General features: G+C 42.4%; 2 protein-coding genes across 6 annotated transcripts in view; both read right to left on the bottom strand.

Annotated features, from left to right (window-relative positions):
• Window positions 1-6,813, bottom strand: part of FYCO1 (FYVE and coiled-coil domain autophagy adaptor 1) — a 45,876-nt gene extending 39,063 nt beyond the window's left edge. For all 5 annotated transcript variants that reach the window (XM_058817137.1, XM_058817155.1, XM_058817169.1 and 2 more), the window contains exon 1: window positions 6,766-6,813. The gene's annotated coding sequence lies outside the window, so the exon portion shown is untranslated. The remainder of the gene's footprint in view (window positions 1-6,765) is intronic.
• A 6,568-nt stretch (window positions 6,814-13,381) lies between these two features.
• XCR1 (X-C motif chemokine receptor 1) lies at window positions 13,382-14,464 on the bottom strand. Its single transcript, XM_058819218.1, has one exon. It carries the CDS (start codon window positions 14,462-14,464, stop codon window positions 13,460-13,462), a length of 1,005 nt encoding a protein of 334 aa, XP_058675201.1. The 3' UTR covers window positions 13,382-13,459.
• Window positions 14,465-20,452: the final 5,988 nt, after the last annotated feature.

The raw sequence follows: 20,452 nt of genomic DNA, 5'->3' as shown, positions 1-20,452 counted from the left end.
AGCTCCCACACATGACACATGCATTTATCCCCTTCTCTTCCCAGAGCTGAAGGGGATCTTTTGACCTGGACTATGGCATAGGGCAAATGTGCTGAAACTTCTACTTGTCTTCTCCTCTACAAAATGGGGAGAAAGGCTCTTCTCTCCTCCATGGTCCTTCCAGAGGTATTCTTAGAAAGCACAGCTCATCCCACAGAAAGGTGCATAGCTCTCAATTCGTATGGCAAAGAAAGTTGAAAATGTATCTTAACTGGTTTCCCAAGGCTTCAAAATAGGAAGAGCTTCTGTAAACACCTGATCTAGTCCCTCCTGATCACAGAACATTTTGCCCAGAATTCTTTAATTCCTCCAGCATTCTCTGTTCCTCCAGCATTTCCTATCCTACTATGCACACCTATAAATATTTGCTTTGTGAAAACAGCATGATACATTCCTCAGGCATGAGTGACCTGCTGTGGGTCGGGAGCTTTTTAGATGATGCATTGTTACCTCTTATATAACAGCACTGGACTAAGGCAGATGGCATTAACTTGCCCAGAACTGCTGAGCTGCAATGACACCAGCACAGCTACACCAAGGACGTGGCACAGAGGAGGCAAGACAGGGCATGCCACCAGTCCCTCCTCGCACTCCTGGGCCGTGCCTGCTGATCTCTGAAGGTGGTTCCTGCCTTCCCTGCTGGCATAAGTGCTAGTGTGGGGGTGGCAATCTTCTTTACAGAGGAGGATATCCTGGAGATTAAAGAAAGAAGCAGAAAGGAAATAGCCCACATACAAGAAAAGGAAAGATTTACCTGAAGGGGAGTGAGACACATATAAAACAGGCAACAAAGTACAATGACTATAATTAAACTAGTTAATGAAGTAGCTACAATGACCTATATTAAATCTGATTCTATAAAATTTATCTATCTTCATTTTTTACATCATGTCTGCATCTCCAACATCTAGCTTTTTATTTTTTTATCAATTGGCCAGTTTTAGGCAACTTTGACAGAAGGCAGCCATCTTCAAAATATAACATCTTCAAAATATAACATCTTCAAAATACTACTTCTCCATGTGCAATGAAAACAGGAAGCAGGGAGATGTCCATGAGCAAAGTGTTTCTGCATTGTTAAAAATGCTACAGTGAGATCTCTGTTATAGCCTGATACCAGAGAATCCATTCCCCACCCAAATGTGTTTTCAGTGTGCAGTAAGAGCAGAACTCACACTGCAGACTTGGTGTAATTCAGGTAAACAGTAAGTCAGATTTGCAAAAAATATTAATTGGAAACCAAGATCCACTACCTTCTACTGCTTACAGAAATATCTCTTTTTAATATGATTACTCTGATCTAGTTGTTCCAAACAAGGGCACTTCATCACATGGCCCCAGATGGTATCACAAGACTTTTAATTATTTGGTGCCCTCAATCCTACACTGTTTCTAACATTCTATATGAAACAAAACAGGCAAGGGAATATACTGAGAAAAATCCTATGTTTGTAAGTCATAACTTTAACTGCATTATTTCTTTGTGTAGGGTGAACATGATAAGTTCTATAAAAGCAGATACTGACTGATAACTGCAAGTCACACAATGGAAAAAACCTCCAAACAGCCTACCTGGTCATCCAGCTGGCTAAAAGACACACTGACAAAGACACTGAATGCAAAACTCATGGCAAAGATGAAGGAAGAACTGGGGGAAAAAAGTCCCTAACTCTCAGAACTGCAACAGCATTGATTCAGTTAAATAATTTCATTCCAGTAATTGTCTGAAAAAACTACTTTGTACTTTGTTATAGCAGCAAACATAGAGCCTCAGTGAAATTCACGGTAGCTGTGCTGCAGCTTTTCTTATTTTGTACCATGCAGGCACATAGAGCCACATATCCATAAAGGTGGAGAGCTATTTGCTGAAAGTAAGGATCTGAGGTATAAAAGAGACAGCATGATTCTTCTGTCACGCACACATGTGCTTTTTATAGGGCAACTCAACCCTTTGTGCTCTAACATTGCATACAAAGATATGTAACTGATAGAAACACACACTGGACTATATTAAATAGGAGGATTAAAAGCAAAAGGCAGGCACAGCCTGAAAGACAGCTAGGGTTTCCATTCTGAGAAGTGAAATTTTCTTTCCAAATTAATCATCCCCCTTCATTTTCTACACCAACAAAACTTCACATTTCAGTGACAAAAACATGGTTTGGGAATATAAACAATTAGCAATAAAAAACATCTTGCACATGTCCAGAAAAACAAATTCTCAGAGGATCATAACATAGCGGAAGAGAGTAACTAGATGAAAAGCATAAAAACATTCACATTTCACAAATGCTTGGCAGAAAAGGAGCATTTTTATAGTTAAGGACTCCTTACAGTAAAGCCTTTTTGTGGGAAGGCTCTGGTGCTCTAGGAATATTTGCATTTTACAGCATAAGAACACTAACTAATGACATTCATAAAATACAGGTTGTACCCCATACCTGACAGAAGAGACTGATACAAAAGAATCCCTAAAGTTTTAAAGGTTTTCTTGTGCAATCCTCTCTATTCTATGGACAACTGACCTACATTCCATCCCTATTCCTTGTATTTGCAACCTCTTCTCAGAAAGAGATCAAAACTAAGCAACAGACAAGAGTATACAGTGGCACAATAAGAACTCCATGAGACTGAGTTAATTTTTAACCTTGAGTGGACAAAGCTGGCACCCTAACAATTTTTTTTAATGCTGCACCTATCAAATTGGATCTCCACTCTAACACCTGGCTTGAAACCTTTTAAAACCTTACATTGCACTCTGCCAAGGAGGACAGATGCATCAGACTAGGGACACAGATTCCTGACCTGGAGAAAATTGTTTTTTCTCTGATATTCTTTCACATCAATAACTGAACAACAACATCATGAATAACATGAACTCAAATGACCACTTTCTGCAAACAACACCACAGGGATGACCTAGTACATATCTCACAAAGACAACCTTGTCTCAGCCCTATCTCATGATGACAGAACTTCCCTGTTTGAGGAAGCAGTCAGTTTACAAAGTGAAGAGCTCTCTTCTGATAACAGGAATTTTGCAAGTATTGCTTTTAACAAACTTGCCTGCCCTTTTCCCTTAGGACACATGGGGCCACACTGTGTCCCATGTCAGGAAAGCTACACCTTGTTTACTAACATCTGTCAATTAACCCAACCATAACTCTCCCAGAGACTTGCTTCTTCACACTGCTCCCATCCTATTTCACTTCCCCTGGGAGAAGGTACCCCTCCTGTCCCAATGCCTGTATGGTGAGCTGAAAATACAGAATTCATTCTAAAGTGAAAAGGCTTTTTTCCCCCCTTCATGCTCTCATTCTCCCAAACAATTCTCCCTGTGTCCCTCCCTGCCACAAAATCTGCTCTTTCTCTCTACAACTCATACAACCATTTAAAGGCCTTACACATTCTTCAGGCCAGGCACAAGACACACAGGAGGAGCTACTCTGAGGAGCACCACGAAGACACCTACAGAAACAGAAACACCAGGGGACTTCCAGCTGCAGAGGAGCATTTGGTGATTCATGGCACTCAACTTGCTCATTGTACAAGCTTGGAGATGTCAAAATCTCTTTCAGGTCTCCAAAATTGGTCTCTGAGCCTTGTTAACTTCCTCAGCAAGCTTGGCCCGACTCAAGTATCTCAGCCACGTCTGAGACTTCGGGATAGTTAAAACCAACAAAAATTAAATTCTGGATTTTAATGGGATCCTTCCTCAGCAGCACTTTTTACCTCTGTATCTACCGTTGCGCACTGTCCCTCCAAGCTGAGGTTTCAGAAGTACTTGAAAAGGCTTCCTCCAGCTAATGGTTTTGGCAAGTCTGGCACATGGATGTGGACCTTGTAGCACCTCACGTGTCCTCCCTCCAGCCAGCAGCTCCCCAGAATAACTCCTGGCCAATATGCAGTTCCCAGTGAAATACCAACTTGCAACACTGAAAATTACAGGTTTTGACCACACATGTAGACCAAATAGAGGGTGAGGCAAGCAAAAACCAGGCTGAGACAACCCAAACTGACAGGCCACTGAGTGAGTCATGCTGCCCAGAGTCAAAAGAAAGAATTCTTGGTTTCCTTTCTCTGTAGCAGGAAGAATGGAGTATTTCCTCTCTCCCTCTTTTCTTGTGTTTTCCAGTGAGGGTCACCATTTCTGGGGGAAAGGGGAAATTTCAGAGTTAAAAATTCCAAAGATTTAGAAGCATTTGGAGGAGATGCCTGTACGAGACTGTCATGCTGGGTGGCTGGGAGGAGACAGGCTCACAGATGACGCAGGTTTGGCATGAGCCCAGTTATTTGGGATATCCTGATCCAACCAGCTCACTTTTGAAACCTAAACTGCCTTGTAGCAGTAGCAGGACCTTTCCTGTCCTCATCCTTCTTCCCAGCAGGACTCATTCAGGGGTTAGTTAACTGTTTGTAAATACCTGCTAAGGTCACTATACCACCAATCTACACAGAATACCAACATGGGCAAAAGTATTAAACCAAAGGAAGGGCATACAAGTCAAGGTCCTGTGCTTGCACTGAGATCCAGGCACTTTGCATAAAAAGTTCTGCTCTTTCTATCGGTGTTACAAACTGTAAAACCTTCTTCAGAATACATTTGGGCAAAGGATTTTAAATTATTACTATTAGAGAAATTTTGGACACAAACAGCAACTTCTCCGCTAACAAAATGGAATTTCTACATCAAAGTATGAACTAGGCTAGATACAAGCTCCATAAGTGTCCCTGCATTGGCAAAACCAAACTAATAAATACACAGTAATACAAATAAACATATCAAAATGATCATGTGTAACAATAAAAACACTTAGGGTTCTTACAGTTCCCTTAAGTTTAATAATCTCAAAAACATGTAAAGAAAAGTAGAAGAGTTTGATGTTTATCTGACAAATAAACAATTGTTAATTTTTAAATGCGATCAACTAAGAAAAACAATAAACAATCTGGGTTAAAAAAAAATCAGTATTACTTTTCCTTGAGTCCACTGCATAATTTCTGCAATTTCACAGACTACATCTTGACTAGTTTTATCTCCCTGGTTGTTTCTTTAGGTCTCCATCATGCACCAAACAAGAGGAACCCAGCCTCCAGGATGTTAGGACAAATTCCTATTCCTTTTACGTAACCCTCTAGCAGTGGAGAGAGGGACTGCAAACATAATACACTCTTTCACTGTTATCAAATGGTGTACCTAAGAGACTCCTTTATACATGAAAATCGGGCTCCATAACTAACAGGTTCTTGTGAAGTAGTAGTGAAACCAGGTTTATAACAAATGCTGTCAGATATATATACTACAGATAATACATATGTATACTACAACAAGCAGAGCAAAATTGACTATTAGTTGTTGTTGTGCACCACAGTATCTTAAGATACAACTTTTTAACTGCAGCACAGTCTCCTAAATGTGAATGTTGGGAAACGCTATTTGGAATGTCTAGAACATTTTTTAAATTCAAGCACTCCCACGAGGACCATTGGAAGACTCCAAGAAACTGCCTTGCACACCATAAAATCTGGAAAACATAAAACACACTACTGCATGGCAGTAAGAGAGAACATGTTGCCATGCTACTGACCAGAAAGAGAACATGTTTTACCCTGTAAGTTTCACCCTGGCTTGCCTTCATGAGCATTCAAAGTCAGAGCTGGATAAAATCATCCACTTTCACTCTTCAGCATTAAAGAAACAAAGGCCTGGTACTTCTCCCTCTGTTCAACTTCAAATTTAAAACTTCAAGCTTGGTTTCAAGTGACAGGCAAAACCAGGAGAGTGAAGTCTACAGGTGACCAACTCTGTGTGCCAAACCAACCTTGCAAAAATCAGCGGCAGGCTGGATGCAGTGACCCGGACAGAAAGGGGGCCCAGTGCTGGGGCAGCTGCAGCACCAGGGGATTCACCAGCTTCCAGAACACGGCACAGCCCCTCCACAGCCCGACTCACCACCGCAGCACCTCTGCCCGAGAGGAATCCCGTGTCCAAAGGCAGCAGACAACCATTTCACTAAAACCTTGGGTTTTTTCCTTCTCCTTGCTCACTCTGGATTACCAGGATCAACATAAGCCGGAGGAGGAGGGCCGGCTGCAAACCCGGCATCTGCTCTGGAGACAGCCCCAGCCTCCCCGTGTGCCAGCAAAACCCTCTCCCTATCCATCCGCCGCAGATTTGCCGACACAAGGGCAAAGTGGGATTAGGGCCGCGGCAAATATTTGCGTGTCAGCACTTTACAGCGGGGTGAGGGCACGGACGCGGGCGGGTGTTTGGTTTCCAGCAGGGTGACTCCGCTCTCCCTGCAGCTGCAGGAGGGCAGAAAACAGAGGGCAGCGCTGATGTCGGCCTAAAGTCAGCGCTCTCAGCGGGACACGATGACACTTCAGGGGACTGGGTCTAGGTGGTGGCCCTGAGGGACGGGGACCCTCCGTTCCCGGTGGTTCCCAGGCGATGCCAGCTAGCATCCAGCCCACCCCGGGCTAATGTGCCCCCGCCATGCCTGCGCTCACTCCGCCGCTGAGCCGACCCGGTCACCCCCTAAAGCGCTCGGCAACTCTCGCCCCGCCAGGGCTCCTCCCCTCGAAGCCGAGCTTGGCGAAGCAACAAGTGGAAGCCGCCGAAGTCACTTCCCCCTCTCCCCGTCAGCTCCCTCCGCCCGCCGCCGCCTCCCCGCCCCCGGCCCCGCCACGCTCCCTCGGGGGTGCGCGGGAAGGGTCGCTCGGTACCTGCGTGGCCGCCGCCGCCATGTCGCGCACAGGCGGCCCGGGGTGAGGCTCCGGCGCTCCCCGCCCGACTACAACTCCCGTGAGGCCGCGGAGGGGCCGCCCCACAGCCTGGGCGGTGTCTGGCTGCGGCGCCGGGAGGTGGCGGAGAGCGAGCGCCGCGGGGAGAGCTGAGGGGTTTGGAGCGGCTTTGGGGGAGAAATCGTCGCTTTCGGCTACAGCTGCAGCTTTGGGGTGGTTTCCTTTCGAGGAGGCTGGTGTTTCTGGTGGCCTCACGCAAGGTCGCTCTTAACAGAATCACAGAGTTCTGAAGGTTGAGTTGGACTCTGGAGACTTCTGGTCCAACCCCCTACCAAGGCAGAGTCACCTCCAGCAGGTGACACAGGAGCGCGGCCAGGTGGGTTTGGAATGTCTCCAGAGGGGGAGACTCCATGGCCTCCCTGGGCAGCCTGTTCAGTGCTCTGCCACCCTCACTGTAAAATTCTTCCTCACGCTGAGGTGAGACGTCCCTGTGTTTTGACTTATTGGCCATTGCTCCTTGGCCTCTTGCTGGGCACCACTGAAAAAAAAAAAACCACCCTTAATAAATTTTTGATTTTTGTTTTAGTACATTTTAATATAGTACTGACTTGCTTTTACAACTATTCTGTATCTGTATGGGTTACATACAGATACAGAATAGTATCTGTTTTTTTTTTGTTTTAGTGGGTTTTTTTTTCCTCATTTGCACATCAGTTCATCAAGCTCTTTGCACGGACAACTTGAGGCAAATGTGAAAGTCAGGCATGATAAATCTGGTATGCAGCAGATTTCACCTCTCTGCTCTTGCCAGTTGATGAAAGGAAAATTCTCATCCCTAAACTGAAGGGATGAGAGAACATAGTCTCAAGCTGTGCCAGGGGAGGTTTAGGTTGGACATTAGGTGGAATTTCTTCACAGAAGGGGTGATTAGACATTGGAGTGAGCTGCCCCGGGAGGTGGAGGAGTCACCATCCCTGGAGGTATTAAAGGAAAGACTGAACATGGCACTCAGTGCCATGGTCTGGTTGACAGGGTGATGTTTGTTTGTTATGGGTTGGACTCAATCTCAGAGGTCTTACCCAACCTAATTGATTCTGTGACTCTGTGAAAGACGTAGGGCGAGATTACTATGTCCACATAAAATCAGAGACTGGCCGAAAGAGGGTGTGAAACTGGAACAAGAGGTTGCTTCCTGAGACAGGGTGTGGGGACTACAGGGACACAGGGTTTCTAACGCTCCAAGCTCCAGGCTTCTATGAGCAGGCTATTTCCTCCTTTCAGATTTTATCTCTCCCACAATGCATGGGATTCTCTGAAAGGACATTTCTTTTCCAGTGCCTGAAATAGGCTACTCTTGTTTTCCACTTGAAGTGCAAACTTGAAAAACTTCCTTTGCTTTTTTCCCCACATTGCTTTGGTAAATAAAAGATTTTAAATTAAACTCGTGAGCAAGCAGTTTGTCATCAGTTCTTGCCGCAATGCTTGTGACTTTCTTAGCGTCATAAACATCATCTTAAGCTGAAGATCAAAGCATCGAATTTTCAAGAGTCTTGAGGAAATATGTGTAGTGTGTGGTCACTGACATGTCATCATCATCCGTCACACATAAGAATGACTAAGTGACCTTAGGTTTTGATGATTAATCTTCATCTAATGTATGTTTTTTGAATAGCTCAAAAGCATTTTAGTGCCCTCAGAAATGCAGGTTGTATGCCTTTGGGATGCAGTGGGATGTCTTCCACTGTTTGGAAGCAACCTTCAGGCTTACTTTTCTTGGCACACTTTGCTGAATCATGCAGCAGTGCCAGGAGCATCTGCTGAAAATGAGTGTTTGTTTTCCATTGATCTCTAGGCAACTGGGTGTCTTCCAAAAGTAATCTCAGGGTCATCAGACACAAATAAGGGTAAATAAAATCCCATATAATTTCACTGCAATGGATTTTATTTTACAAATTTTCAAAAAGTCTGTGTGGAATTCTACTTTTCATTTGAAAATAATCAATTAGAATGGATTGTTCCTCTTTTTAATTATGTAGTAACAAGCTACTTTCAGAAATATTTAATTATTGAAGTATTGCCTGTTTATGTATTGATCAAGTTCTTCAGACAAAAACATTGTGTTTCCAACTAGATCCATAGCTGACCAACACTTCCTTAGAATTTTCCATATTTCATGGCAATAGAAGATGTTGGAAATCTTTCCTTTTTGGAAGCTGCACTAGAAAAAGCCGCATTGTCTGCTCAACGTGTGTTGCTTTCCTGTATGTTTGCTCTCATAAAATTTATTGATCAACTTCTTCATAAACCATGATGGGCTAGATGGGAATTATTTTCAGTTTTACTAGCCAGGAAAGGCAATGTCAGTCATGTCCCCAAAAGGAAAGCCTTTGCTGGGAAAAGTTTTTTCACTGGGTGATAGAGAGAGCCAACTCAATCACCTAAAACAACTAAATTGCTGCTTAGTGGTCTCCTGTGCACCACAGATGAGAGTTTTATCATGGTCTCTGCGTATGTGTCCATAGAATGTGTTCCTTCCATCTGTCTGACATTATTGTTATATGTGCTACATGTTTTCTTTAATTTTTTTGCAAGAGTTAATTGATGTTATATAATGACGGAAGGGCTTTGCTTCCACTAGCACTTGAGGTATTTTATGAGAGTAGTTAACTCCCAGTTCCCCTGGTCACCCTCAATGGATTAACATACCATTGTAGCTAGACTGAACAACAGGCTGCTGTTCATCATCAGAAACCTTCTGTGACTGTGGGGAGAAAGCTTTGGAAGCACTTTTTGTATTTGTTTGCATTCTGTTTTGAATAGGTGGACAAATAATTGTCAGTAGGTATAAAGCTGGGAGCAGGCAACATAAAAAGAACCAGCAAAGCTCTGGAAAACATCTAGAAGCAAATATGGCATTTAGACATTTTAGGCTGAGGACCTTGGAAGAATATTCTGCTAAATATCAGGTCAGCTTCTGAGACTGACTTTCACCAGAGCACATCAGATTTAGGAGCTAATCAAAAGTGCTTGCATTTCACTCCTGTGGACAAAGTAGGTACCAAGAATTTTATCTAGTTTGGTGCTGGTTCAACTGTACCAGCAACAATGTGGGAGCACCAAGACATAGACTCGACAGTGCAGTTAAAATGAAACAGTCTTTTATATACATCTATATGGATGGCACCGAGATAAAGAGCTTTTTTTCCTTTTTTTTTTTTTTATTTTCCTTTTTTTTTTTTTTTTTCCTTTTTTTTTCCTTCTCTTTGTTGGAAGAAAGCAGCATTGTTTAGAGGAATGAAACAAACTCAAATGTGTTTTGGTTTTGTTACCTGAGTAGCTCCTGAGTATGGAGAGAGTACTCCACTCCTCACGCTTTTCTTTGTCCTTCTCAGTATTTTGTTTCTGTGGATGAACAAGGGCATTTTCAGCTGCAGAGTAACCATAAGGAGAAGATAAAGTAGAATTTTACTTATGGTTGCAATAAACTCAGTATTTCAAAACATTGAGAATATGAAAGTTTCCTGACTCTCAGTGAAAACACTTGTGGCAGTAAAGAAGTACATGCTGGGCTTTGCCAAAATTGCACACATTTATGCATCTGATTCTTGCTCTGATTATGATCAGAAGCAAAATTTTCATTGATTTTAGTGGAAACAGGGTGGTTCCTTAAAGATGGGGTTAGAGGTCAGCTTTGCCAGAAAAGATCTTGGATTTCGAGTGGACAGAAATAGAACACAGCACAGGCATGTGGCCTTGCAGCAGTGAGGACTAACTGTTTATGGGCCTGTGCTGCCATCAGACTGAGGGAAACCTTTATTCCACTGTGCCTGACATTCTCGTGGCCACTGACAATGTCTCAGTACTGCAGGTCTCATGGTCTGCAGTAGAGTATCTAGTTTTGGGGCCAAAAATGCAAGAAAGGGACATTGACCAACTGAAGCCAGTCCTATGTAGGATCACCAAGATGGACAGGGAGTTGGAGCACATGATGTATGAAGACACTAAATTGGCTGGGATATATTTAGCCCCAGGAAAAAACGAGGTTTAGGGGAGATCTGGTGGCTCTTTTCCATTCTCTAATGTGAAGACACAGAGAAGGCAAGGAAAAAGCAACATCACCAGGTTGCAGCAAAAGAAATTTTGTTTGTATGGAAGCAAAAACATCCCCCATAAGAGTCATTAAGCTTTGCAACAAGGGCTCAGAGGGCTTTGAGTCCCTGTTCTTGCAGATTATCAGTTTGACCACATAAAGCCCTGAGTGACCTTGTCTGATCAGGCAGATAAAACTTATGTGAGCAGCACAGAGCACTGGATCACCTCCAGAAGTCTCTTCCATGCTGAGTTAACCTATGGCAATTTACAATTACTTCTTCAATTGAAAATACCTTAATAGGTGGTTATCAGAGGCTGAGAATAATAGTCACAGGGTAGAATTCCATTGGATTTCTGAATGTTTATTAGTACTAATTCATTATATCAGGAGGCAACATATCTACATTCTGAGTTACTTTGTTATGTCAGCAATACAGTTGGGTAATATCAAGAATTCTTTTTACATACTCAGATACACTGTAATATATATTAAAAAATTACAAAATATGCTGAAGTTACAAGCAGATTTAAATAATTTGCTAAAAACTGGGCAGAGCAGGATCAGTTCAGACTTTGTGCTTCTATTATAATTCTCAACTTTGTTTTAGACAGATGTAAAATATATGAAAAGTAAATATTTCACATTCATGTGGCTCCAGGACAATGAGTTGAATGACAGCTTGTTGAAATTATGTAGGTGCATGAGACCTTCTTGGTACTCATGGTCACAGTATTTTCCTCATGTGGAGATTTGCGGGTACCAATGACGTGGTCCTGGCTTACCAGAATAGAAGAAATTGGACTAATTTTTCCTTCAATAATTTATCTCTTCAATAATTGATAGTATTCAGTCCCCAGCCCAAAGTCTCCTGAAGCCACATTCATTTCAAATGAAATTCAAAATAATTTTTTTTCAGGAAGCAATAGCCAAATGCTGGTCTCCACCACAGCCAGAAAAAAATGACAACTTCTATCTTTCCATGGTTTGTCTGAACACAAGTGAATTGGAACCCTGTAGAATTAATGAGTCCCCTTTTTAATTTTTTACATTGTACGCAGTTACTGTAGTAATTGAGATACCAGGAGTGATCTGTTCAGAAAGGTGCATCTGATGATAAGGGACATGATACAAACACTTTGTTCTGGCAACTAAACCAAAGCACAAACTAGAAACTATGGACAAGCCCTAGGAAGACTGTATTGGTCTATGTCATATATATTCACCTCATTCTTATGCTTTTCCTTAGATATTCTTGCTTCTGGGTATAATCAGAAATAGGATATTGTATTATGGGCCTATCTCCTTTTTGTAAACTACACAGCAGCTGTGAAGAATCTGTTGTCTGCTCCAGATAATCTTTAGAGGTCAAATGAAATAGTGTAAAAACAGCGTAGACATTTTACGACAGATGCGTGAAAAGCCAAATTTTGGCTTAGAACCACTGCTAAACCATTGCTTGGTGCCACTGCAAAACTACTTTGGCTTTCTATATAAATGCTGGGAAATTAAATATTCTTCTTTTGCAGGGACTTTGTCATTCAGCTACACTGGAGTATGTACTATATGTTACACTGCCTGGGGTTAAAAATATCTATTGAGCTAGAATGAAGAAGGGTATCAGTTTATCTTAAAGAAAACCCCAAAAATCAATTTTACAAATAAAGCAAACCATTTTTATCCTGCTATTTAAAAAGCCATTTGTTCTTGCACTATAACCTATTTATAAGTTCAAGTGTTCTCAGCACCATGGGAAAGGGAGAAAAGGAGGTAAAAAGGAGCAATTAGAGGCAAATATGCTCCTGCTCTGCTCAGAAGATGAGCTGTTGATTTGCTGCAATCATCTGAAACCATATTCAAAGACTGGAAGAATCCTGTGGGAAAGAGCAGTAACAGAAGGAAAACTGATATCCTAGTGAAGTATCTGCTCAGCATCTGTGTTCCTTCAAGGGCTCTCCTAAAGTTATCAATTTCAGACCCAAAAGACTACTTTTACACAAAACTAGTTTTATATATATGTATCTATCAAAAGATAAAATAACATTTGCCCTGAGAACTTCAGAAACTCTAAGGTCTTGCAGCTATTGTCAGAATAGTTAATCCAGAGACATTTCTCCCCACAAAATAAAAAAGACCAATGAGTAAAATGATAAACATTGAAAGGCATTAAAATTTACAAAAAATACCTATGTGTCTAATGCTACATACAATCCAAGTATTTTAAGTCAGGTAAGAAATAGATATTCAACAGCTTTTATGTTAAAACCCATGTTTTAATGCCCAAAGGAAAAAGCAATTGTTTTCTTTTCAAAAGAGAGTATAAGTGAGAGAAAACCCATCTCACAGTTCAAAAAATTGTGAACTTAAGACTTTCAGGCCATTTAAGTAATATGTAAAGTAATTTCTTGGCATTCTCATCTCTTCATCCCACTGCAAATACATTTTGTTATTTTCCATACACAGCATGTTTGCAAAGAATAAATTTGTGTGTCTTTTCAGGGAAGTGCCTCTGAGAGTTAGAGGCTATCCATAGCATGCAAAATCTGAAAGTTCATTCAGGATTAGTCCTAATAGTTAGGTCTTGCTTCAATAGAGGGATGTCCCTTCATGCTGGAATTTGCCTTCATGGCAGATCCTGGGGCTGGAGGCTTGACCATTGCTGCAGTGTAAACACAGACTGCATAACCGTGCCAAATGCCTCTTGAACTTGACTCCAACAAATACATAGAGCACAGGGTTGAGGCAGCAGTGGGAGAAAGCAATTTGACGGCTGATGTGAAAGGCAAGGTTGGAGTCTTTCACATACTGACAGGTAGGTGGTGGAAAAGTAGTCAGGAAGCTGAGGATGTTGTAGGGTGCCCAGCACAGGAAAAAAGCCACCACAATAATGAGGATGAGTCTCACAGTTCTGTGCTTTCTGCGAGATCTTGCTCTAAGCAGGACTATGAGTATCTTGAAGTAGCAGAATACAATGACTCCAAAGGAAAACAGGAAGAGTACATTTCTCATGTAAATGTCCACCTTTTTCCAATTCCCATTGGCATAATCACAGTACCTGTGCTGTTCCAAGTCTTCTTGCACTGTGGTATGAATCACCTCAGGAACCACAATTAAGATGCTAACAGTCCAAACAGCCAAGGACACGAGAACACCACAGCACCACGTCTGGGATCTCAGAGTTGAAAGTGGGTTCACCACAAACAAGTATCTCAAGATAGTCATTAAAGTCAAAAAGAAAACACCGCTGTAGTAGCCAATGGAGAAAATAGCATTTGATGCTTTGCAAAGGAACTCACCAAAAATCCATCCAAAGGACTGGTCCACTACCCAAAAAGGCAGCATGCAGGAGAAGACTAAATCAGAGATACAGAGATTCATGATGAAGATGTTTGTTAAAGATGTAAGGTTTTCATATTTCAGTAGGATCCATAACACCAAAGCATTTCCTAGCAGACTGAGGAAAAATACCAGAATGTAGAGGACAGCAGTGAGATAGATGTTAAATATGAAATAGTCACCCATTTCACAGACATTGGTTTCATAAAGGTATTCATATGAGGAATTATCATCTAAATAAAATCCTTCATCCATTTTTCTATGCAAATCTTGTGCTGTTCTCCAGCAGCTACTTCAAAGGACTGCAGCGATCAAATCTTTTATGAAAATCAACTCAATAACTAAAATCCCACTGTGGAGGCTTCTGTTTTAAGACAGAAAAAGCAGCAGTGAAACTATTCATTTGGGGAGACAAAGGACTCATTTCTTCTTATGACTAGAACATGAACAGGTAAATATGAAAAACTTACTGCAAAGCACTCAAATACGTAAGTCAGAAATTCAGTTTCTGAACCAAAATATTTGGTGATAACTTTCAATTACCAAGTTTTTTCTGTATAAATGTGCATTGTTTTTTGATAGAAATGTCTCAGGTGCCAAGACTTTCAAATATGCTAGTAGGTTTTTTTTCAGTTTTCTGGAGTGGTATCCAAGTCCTAAGCACTTCACTGTATAGATGATTCTTGGTCATTGCAGTTCTGCACTGCATAAACCTAAAAAGCTGAGCAGAACCAGTAGTAACCACTGTAAGCACTAAGAGCAGGAAAAGTCAGGTTTCTTACAGATTTTTATCTTGAGGTTTGTTGATATCTAAACATCTCAAAGCTGTGGCAGAAGTGTCATCATGCTGGGTGCTCTGGGCCCCTCTGTGGCCTGGTGATTCTCAGGGATGCAACAGAAGCAGAAATCACATCACAGTCCTTTTCTGGGAGTGGTACTTCTTTGTCTATATGCAAGCAGGAATTTAATTCCAGGTCAATGGTGAATTGAAACTGGCCAACAGGATCAAAACTTAGTGGGACTGGGAAGATGGCATACAATCAGGCTACAGTAGCCTAATTTCTTTATTAAATTAAGCTTAAAAGTAGGCACAGAAAAATCAGTCATGCCTCTGACCAGTGGTTTGAAGTCTAAATACACTTTATCCTAGAAAAAGGCTTATCTGCATCACCATGTTTGGATCCTGTTTTGACTGAAGCCAGTGAGAGACCTGCCACTGAGTTCCTTCAAAGTACAAAGAAACCCCAGAGCTCGGGCCAAATTTTGCTGGTGACATTTTCCTTTTTTAATCAGTCAAAGAAGAATCTGCCTTCTACAGCCAGAAAAAGGCATGCTGTCCTCCTTTGGAGGACAGGAGAGCTATTTCTACACCAGGAAAGCATGTCTGGGAGCACTCCTGGCTGCCAGAATTTAATGCCATCTGTGGGGGTAAGTGGTTCAGGTCAGCTGGAACATGACACAGGCAGCACAGGACAGGAACCATCCATCCAGTGGGTTGTGATCAGCAAATTTTGGAGGCAAGGGATGTGTAGGATTCAGTATTGTGACAGCAAGTGGCCCTGGAACATTTACTACCAGAGTCTCAGTTCTAACTGGAAAGATATTTGTGGCCCTCAGTTTGTACAATGCTGCAGTTTTCAGGCATGCAGGGTCAGTCCTTGCAAAGGCAGTCATCCTCTCTGGTTTTACATGATAGTACAGACAACATTTAAGCAATGAATAGTTTAGACTGAGGTCCTGACCATCACTGTGTCCTATTTCAGCTCAGGCTGGGGTATGCTGCTCCTTAGCTGCTGTCCTAAGGGAGCAGAGAAGCCTCTTTGTTAATAACCAAGCATCTCCAGGGATGAGAGGACAGTATAACCTGTGTCTTCACCACTTACTCTCTCCTTTCGTGCTGACTACTCAGGGACAGAAAACCCCAGGGCAGGTCTGCCCACAGGCCAGGGGCTTCACAGCCAGCAGGACTGCTCCTGGACTGCTCCTGGGCTGCTCCTGATCTCTGCCACAATTGCTGCTGGCCCCTGACACAGGAACCTTCTCACAAAGACCTCAGCCCTGATCACTGCATCTGCCTGGGAAGTATTCTGACCAGCACATGTCCTGTCCCTCATCACATCCCACCATTCTGCTCTTCACACCCTTGCTGCAGGGTAGGCAGTGGTTAGAGAGCAGGTATCTGCTGGGGAGCTTTGCTCACTCTCCTGCCTGCTGTCAGGAGCTAAGCAATACTTGCAAGGCAGAAAGCATCATTTTACAAAGCCAAAATAAAGAATTGTACCAACACATCTATTTTCTTCACAGTTCAGATGACAGGAGATGGTAAATAGTTTCAGCAGTTCAAAAAGTCTCTATTTTTCTCCATCCTCCCCAAGGAGACATGCTGAGTGTGCAGACGCTTGATTCATGCTGGCAGACAGCTGTGATTGGAAACCCTGTTAGTAACTCTTGCTATTTCCAGATGCCACGGAATCTTACCCACCTGACCCAAAAGGTTCTGTCTTGCACTTTGGGAGGAGCCAGAGGAAAGCTTGGTTACATGGGGACAGGTATCCTCTCTCTGATTTTGTGTCCAGCATTTCCAGAGAATGTAAGAAAATACTTCTGTGAGGTAGCTTGTTCCTGGTGGATTTTTAATGCTGCAAAGTTAGCCCTTGGTTAATGCCACATTTCACAAAACAAGTTCATCCATCATATGACATCTTACCTGGTGCAGGCTCTATGAAATTACAGATGGAGGCTCCAGCCTACAAAGTATCAGACCTTGCGGATGGTTGATCAGGATTATATCAGCTGAGGAACCCTCCATCAGGTCACTGATGGTAAGGAGAACCTTGCAGGAATCTAAGGCACTTAGATATTTTTCTTTTTACCTCAAAACCCCTTAAATTAAAACCTGTGTTTTTGTTCTACTGTATTTTATCTTCTCCATTTCAACTGTACAGTAAGAAAAGCCATGTATGGATTTTCAATTAAGATATATGCAAAGGAGATAAAAAATTATGTGATTGGATCAACAGGTAAAAAAATATATCAGTGTCACACAAGAAATACAAATCATGCAACTGTTTTCAATGTATGTATAATGGTACAAGTGAGAGCAGAAGTTGGTTGAAAGAAGGAAATGACCTTAATTTCAGTTGTCAGGACAAATAGTAATAGGGAAACACATCATACAGTTTAAAGTCATTCCTGCCCTTCTGAAGAGCACTCAGCCAGGCATTCAACATTCATTTCACTTTTATACAGAAAAACTGCTTCTCCAGAAGCCTTAATTTTCTAACAGGGCTGTGCTTTGTCTTGTATCATCATACTAAAAAAAGGTTCTAATACAGAAATGGGGAAATAATACTATGAGTGATCTCCAGTTCATTTTTCTTTTTCTCTGAAAATTAAGTTTGACTTCTGTCAGCTGAAGGTACAGATTATTCATCAGTTTATTTCATTTTCAAACTGAACATTTGAAAGGGTGGCTGGGAGGAGTTGTCTGCTCACTTTGCAGTCAGTGGAAGGAGAGGGAGGCACTGGCAGAAGCCACATCAGCCCCCACTCAGTGCTCTACCAGTCTCCTCACCAGGCAGAGGCAGCTGAGACAGCCCCCTTTAAGAAGATTCCTGGCATTTACACAGACAAGCTGAGGTTAATCTCATCTTAATTGGAAAAGACAAAGGGAGTGCAGTAGAGAGAAGACCCCTACCATAAGGCATGCACTGATGGCATTTTTTATTCACTTTATTTAAAAAGCCTCTGGACTTCACAGCATGTTCTCCATGTTTCCCAGGGAAAAAAAAAAAAAAAAAAGTTTTTGCAGGCTGGTTTTCACAGGCAACAAGCATTGACACATAAAATAAATTTCTGTTCCCCTAAACTAAATTTATCTGGTAGCTGCTTCCTTAGCCAATCTCTTGTTCCAGATGTGACCTTTTCTGGCAAGAAAATGCTTTAGTTTTTCAAGCATGTTTGGGGAGCAGCCATTTAATTTAGGGAAATTAAAACACAATAAATAACATTTCTCCTTCCCTAACTATGACTGGCATCTGTCTTGGAGCACAGCCTCGGAGTCACACGTAAGAGATGGACAGGAAGTCGTGACTGGCAGGTAGAATTGGTCCAAAGCACAAGTGTACTCTGGACACAGTGTGGTCTGTGCTGGTGGATGAGATTTTTGTCTGCTTTAGAGGAAATTTGCATGTGGTAACAAACTTCCAGGACATGGATAAAGCAAAAGATCAAGGTAAAGTGAAAAGTCAGAAGGAATTCTCTTGTCCAATTCAGTTTTGCAAAGCCTAGAGAAGCCCAGCTTGTCAAGGAATCTCTTATCCTATTGTTAAAGCAAAACATTCTCTTGGGTTGGGATCATTTTCTGAGACCAATGCTTCCACTTATGCCCCATGGGTTTCACAAGGCAGGTACAGCACTCACAGTCAGCCCAGAATTTTGGTGGCCTCCTGTTCCCCCTGAGCTCTGCCTCTCAGTCCTGGCCGTCAGCCCTGTGATAACCACAATCTATGGAAGCAGAAACATCCCAAATGAAGAGTCTGGAACCCCCCCTGAAACACACATTTGAGTTCAAATTTCCATACTAACTTGGCAGCCCCTGGCTTGGACAGGTGCAGCATTTGCTGGGTTAAGAACTGGCTGGATGGCTTGGCCCAGAGAGTCATGGTGAATGGTGCCACATCCAGTCACTAATGGTGTCCCCCAGGGAGCTGTGTTGCACCCAGTCCTATTTAATATCTTTATTAATGATCTGGGTGAGGGGATTCAGACTACCACTAGCAAGTTTGCAGTTTTATTGTGCTAAGGCTGATTGGAAAGGATGTGGTGCTGGCAGCTGGGCAGCAGCTGGGCAGCAGCTGTTCAACCCAGCACAGGCACGAGCAACCTTAGCCAAAGAGGTTTGTGTGGAAGTGGAGGTGGTTGGTGTCCTGCTTGTGGTTTCCTGCAAAAGGCTTTGTGCCAGCAGGATTGCAGCTCTGGGTATTCTCTATTCTCCCCTAGGGCAAGGGCAAGGAGAAATCCAGCCCCTTATTTTTGTAGGATGATGCAAACGAGAGCATTGCTCCCTGCTTGCAGTCAGGTAGGGCTTGGCCGTGGTTTTCCTGGTAGTTCATGCAGGGGTGGGATGAGTAAGCAATTCTGCAGGATGATAAGAAGTAATCCTTTTGGTAATAATTGGCTGTGAGGAAACAGAAAACAGGAGCTTTCTGGGGTTTTTTGAGTGGAGAAATTGTCAATATTTTTCCAACAGTGTAGACGAGTGCAAGTTTAAATGCATTTCTTGCAAGCAAAGAGCTTGCATTGATCTCTGTATCTGATATGTAATTGTGATTTTTCTTCATAGCAGCACTCCTGCCAGGCCCAGGACACCAGCCCATTTCTCTTTGCCAGGCAGCAGTGACATGGCATGCCACTTTCCCATCTGCTCCATAGAGAACATAAATGCTCCATTATTTGCCCATGAAAACGAGCATCACTTTGTTTCTTAGTAGCTGTTTTTCTTGGCAGTCGAAACCAAGCAAAACCACTTCTTATTTTTCTTGCTAAAGCAGGGCATATCTGCAGGTTTCTGCTGCCAACAAAATGTTGACCCCTCCCCATCTCTCTGTGCAGATGCACACATACCCTCCTGACAATATACTGGAAGGTGGGGCTGTCCTTGAGAGATCTCACCAGCCACTGTACTATACTTAAACAAAAATTTTAGAGCTGAATAAGGAGTCTGTTAAGTAAAATGTGTGTAAAAAAGCTGACTCTATTCCCTCACAGGTTCTTACAGACAAAAAACAAAGACAATTATTAAGGCAAAGGAGCACATCACAGTTTGGGGAGAAATAACCTCATGTCTTTCTCTAAAGCGTAGCAAAATTCAAGCCTTCACATAAAGTTCATGAACTCATTTTTTATAGCTCAGAGACCACATGAACAATAGGGTTGTATTTTTCTGCAAAATTCCATTCTACTGGTGTAGTTAATCTATATTACCCTTTTTTTTTTTTTTTCTCCCAAGAGGATTATAAGCCATATGTCTAAAGAATTTGTGTACAACATTTTGGGTGGGATTTCCAGTATTCCTGCTGGGCCCATTGCTGCAGGAATGATACTGAAACAGATGGAAACTGTGCTGACAGCCATTGATGTGACCAGTATGCCCTGCTCCTGAGGCTCCTGAGAGATGATGGCGGCAGCCTCAGCATCTGTGTGTGCAGGCAGAGGGAGATGTATTTTCTGGGGAGATGGATG

Source organism: Ammospiza caudacuta, chromosome 1, assembly GCF_027887145.1.
Source record: "Ammospiza caudacuta isolate bAmmCau1 chromosome 1, bAmmCau1.pri, whole genome shotgun sequence".
Taxonomy (NCBI): Eukaryota; Metazoa; Chordata; class Aves; order Passeriformes; family Passerellidae; genus Ammospiza; species Ammospiza caudacuta.
The sequence above is the reverse complement of the archived record's forward strand: the minus strand, read 5'-3'. Positions and strand labels throughout refer to the sequence as shown.

What these genes read in the sequence shown, in the direction of transcription:
- XCR1 (XM_058819218.1), bottom strand. Translation starts at nt 14,464, where the DNA reads ATGGATGAAGGATTTTATTTAGATGATAATTCCTCATATGAATACCTT.